The sequence below is a fragment of the Frieseomelitta varia genome, unplaced genomic scaffold (assembly GCF_011392965.1).
Source record: "Frieseomelitta varia isolate USP_RPSP 00005682 unplaced genomic scaffold, Fvar_1.2 scaffold_1700, whole genome shotgun sequence".
NCBI lineage: Eukaryota > Metazoa > Arthropoda > Insecta > Hymenoptera > Apidae > Frieseomelitta > Frieseomelitta varia.
The window spans coordinates 2850-5837 of record NW_025109418.1 but is presented as its reverse complement, the minus strand read 5'-3'; the positions used below and the strand labels follow the sequence as shown (position 1 = coordinate 5837).

Sequence of the window (2988 nt, the reverse complement as noted above, 5' to 3'; positions counted from 1 at the left end):
GTTCTCACTTTTATAATCCTCTAAAAAGTTTACGTTTCCTTTTTGTTTGACAACTTTTACTTTTGCAAGTGAAGAGCAAAAAATAAATGTCGACGTCGAAAAATTGACATAAAAGGGGTGACATCGTGCCCAGTCACCCCTGCACTATATATTAGATATATGTACTTTATTTATTAATATTTTTTATTGTCTGTTCTCTCTTTTATTATATAAAAAACTAGCAAAGCTACCCGTTCTGAGAATGGGATCTAGTGTGTTTCTTAGTGTTTATTACATCTGTTTAATCGTAAGCGCGATATAAAATTTTTTGGACACAACTAACTCATATAACATTTAAGACCTAAGATACCTATATGTATACATAACTAAGTCATAAATCCTCCATAAAACACAATTATGCATTTATTTCTCACGTTTAAGCTCTAACCGAACACTTGTAATTTTCTTAACATTTTTTGAAAAGAGGGTTTCGAAAAATAATTAAAATTCTTTTATATGTATGACGATAAGTTTATAAAAATCAACGCGTGGGTCATTTAAAAAGTCTGTGTCTGACCCGCAGGTCATAGGCTCGCCATCATTGCTCTATAACTTACCTAAAAAAGAACAAGATTGAAAATGAACAAGTTTGTGACTTTTTCAAACCCTTTAGTTTCTCAGTGGCCACCCTATGTTTTGAATAGCACGAGTTTCAGGTTTCTGACGTCCGTCTGGTTTCTCTGTTTCCAAGGCCTCGATCCTGCCGAGCCGCATTTCAGCAACACGTCAACGATGGTCCGGCTCGATCCAACTGACGCCACGTTCGTCACCGCCATCCACACCGACTGCAATCCTTTTATCAGTGGCGGTTTCGGCATCACTCAGCCGGTCGGGCACATCGATTTCTATCCAAACGGTGGCCGCAGTCAGCCTGGTTGTAACGAGGGTGTTCTCAGTTCCATCACCCTCGAACATGGCAGTATCTTTCGCGGTAAGTCCAAATGTCTTTCTTTTCTCACATCGTTTGCATACATCTTCGTTTTATCACGCTATTTTTGTTATAGTTATTACATTATTTATTACATTTATTGCGTTAGTTTCATACATTTTTATTTTATTTTATTTATTTTTATTTTATTCTATTTTATTATATTTATTTTTATTTTATTTTATTTTATTTTATTTTATTTTATTTTATTTTATTTTATTTTATTTTATTTTATTTTATTTATGTATTTTATGTTTTACATTTTATTATATTATTTTTATTTTATTTTATTTATTTTATTATATTTTTATTGTATTTTATTTTATTTATGTATTTTATATTTTGTATTTTATGTATTTTATATGTTTTACATTTTATTATATTATTTTTATTATATTATTTATTACTATTACATATTATTATATTTTTTATTACATTGTTTTCGTATATTTTTATTTTATTATGTTATTTTTATTACATTTATTACATTTATTACATTTATTACATTTATTACATTTTCATACATCTTTATTTTATTACGTCATTTTTATTACATTATTTACTACTATTACATATTATTATATTTCATTACATTGTTTTCGTATATTTTTATTTTATTATGTTATTTTTGTTACATTTATTACATTATTTTCATACATCTTTATTTCTTTCCGTTATTTTTATTACATTTTTCACATTATTTTTACTACAACATTACTTTCACATACAATTTATTATCTAGCATAACTATGGATTTTTGTGCTTCATACACAGATTAGAAAAACAATTATTGTAACGCACGGTTAGAAACAAAATCATTTCATATCTACTAAAAATCCGCAGTCTAATAATTTCAATCACCTGCCCCTTTGAGTGAAATTGACAAATGACCAATTGTCCAGGGATCAGGAGGTTCGTCAGCTGCAATCACATCCGCAGTTACGAGTACTTCATCGAGAGCATCAACACGAACTGCCCGTACCTGACGGTCCCCTGCGTTTCCTGGGACAAGTTCCTCGAGGGTGGCTGCTTCGACTGCACGAATCAATACTGTCCCAAGTTCGGGCTGGACGCGCAACCAGGGAACTACCACGCGTCCGTTTACCTGATGACCGGCTCCATCAAGCCATTCTGCAGTTAGTAGATCAATTCTATTCTCCTCTCTGACGACTCTCCTCGTGCAACTCGTACGATATATATACGATACCATCATCGATGAATTCCATTGCAGAGGGTCATTACAAAATCGTCATCAACGTCTCGAGGACGAACGAGAGCCTCGATCACGGCGGCGAGGTTGGAACTTTCGCGGTCAAGGCCATCGGGCAAAACGGGAAGAGGTCGGAGAGGATGCCGCTGAGCTCTCAGTCGATGTACTACGAGCCAGGCAGCACTCACGCCGTGGTGCTGCCTGGCGACGTTGTCGGCAAGCTGGAAGCGGTGGAGATCTCGTGGGAGTATCGTGCCTCTGTTTTCAATCCGCTCACGTGGAGGCTTTTGCACACGCCTCGCGTCTACGTCGACTCGCTGAGCATCGAGAGTTTGGAGGCCGCTCACGGGTACGTACACGACGATCGATTGCGGATGCGATCAATTTCGTTCGATACCTCTTCATCATTATCCTCGTGCCCTGAAGCCTGATACGAGGCAATGGTAATAAACTCCTTAATCGTTTGCGCTGGGCAACTGATTGCGGACCGTAACGAGCGGCCGAACCGTACACAACAATTCGTCGCTTTCTTTTTCTTTCGAACTTGTCGGCGATGATATCACTGGATAGGGATTATTAACAAGTGGTAAATTTATTATTTGTTGGGTTGTTGCCTGGGTTATACTTAAATACACTTAAAACTGAGAAAATGTTGCAATTTTGGGACAAAGAATTCGTCATTCCAGCGCAAGATGTTAACAACTGATTGCGGACCGTATACAATAATTCATCGCTTTCTTTTTGAACTCGTTGGTATATCACTAGATAGAGATTATTAAGAAATAGTAAATTTATTATTTGTTTTTTGGGT

At 35.7% G+C, this 2988-nt stretch overlaps 1 protein-coding gene across 1 annotated transcript in view; it reads left to right on the top strand.

Moving 5' to 3' along the window:
* The first annotated feature begins 573 nt into the window (after positions 1-573).
* The window catches only part of LOC122538666 (pancreatic triacylglycerol lipase-like), a 3729-nt gene continuing 1314 nt past the window's right edge, over positions 574-2988 (top strand). Inside the window, exons 1-3 of the mRNA XM_043672920.1 lie at positions 574-970; positions 1870-2103; positions 2199-2526. Coding sequence (XP_043528855.1) covers positions 619-970; positions 1870-2103; positions 2199-2526 — 914 coding nt within the window. The 5' untranslated portion in view covers positions 574-618. The remainder of the gene's footprint in view (positions 971-1869; positions 2104-2198; positions 2527-2988) is intronic.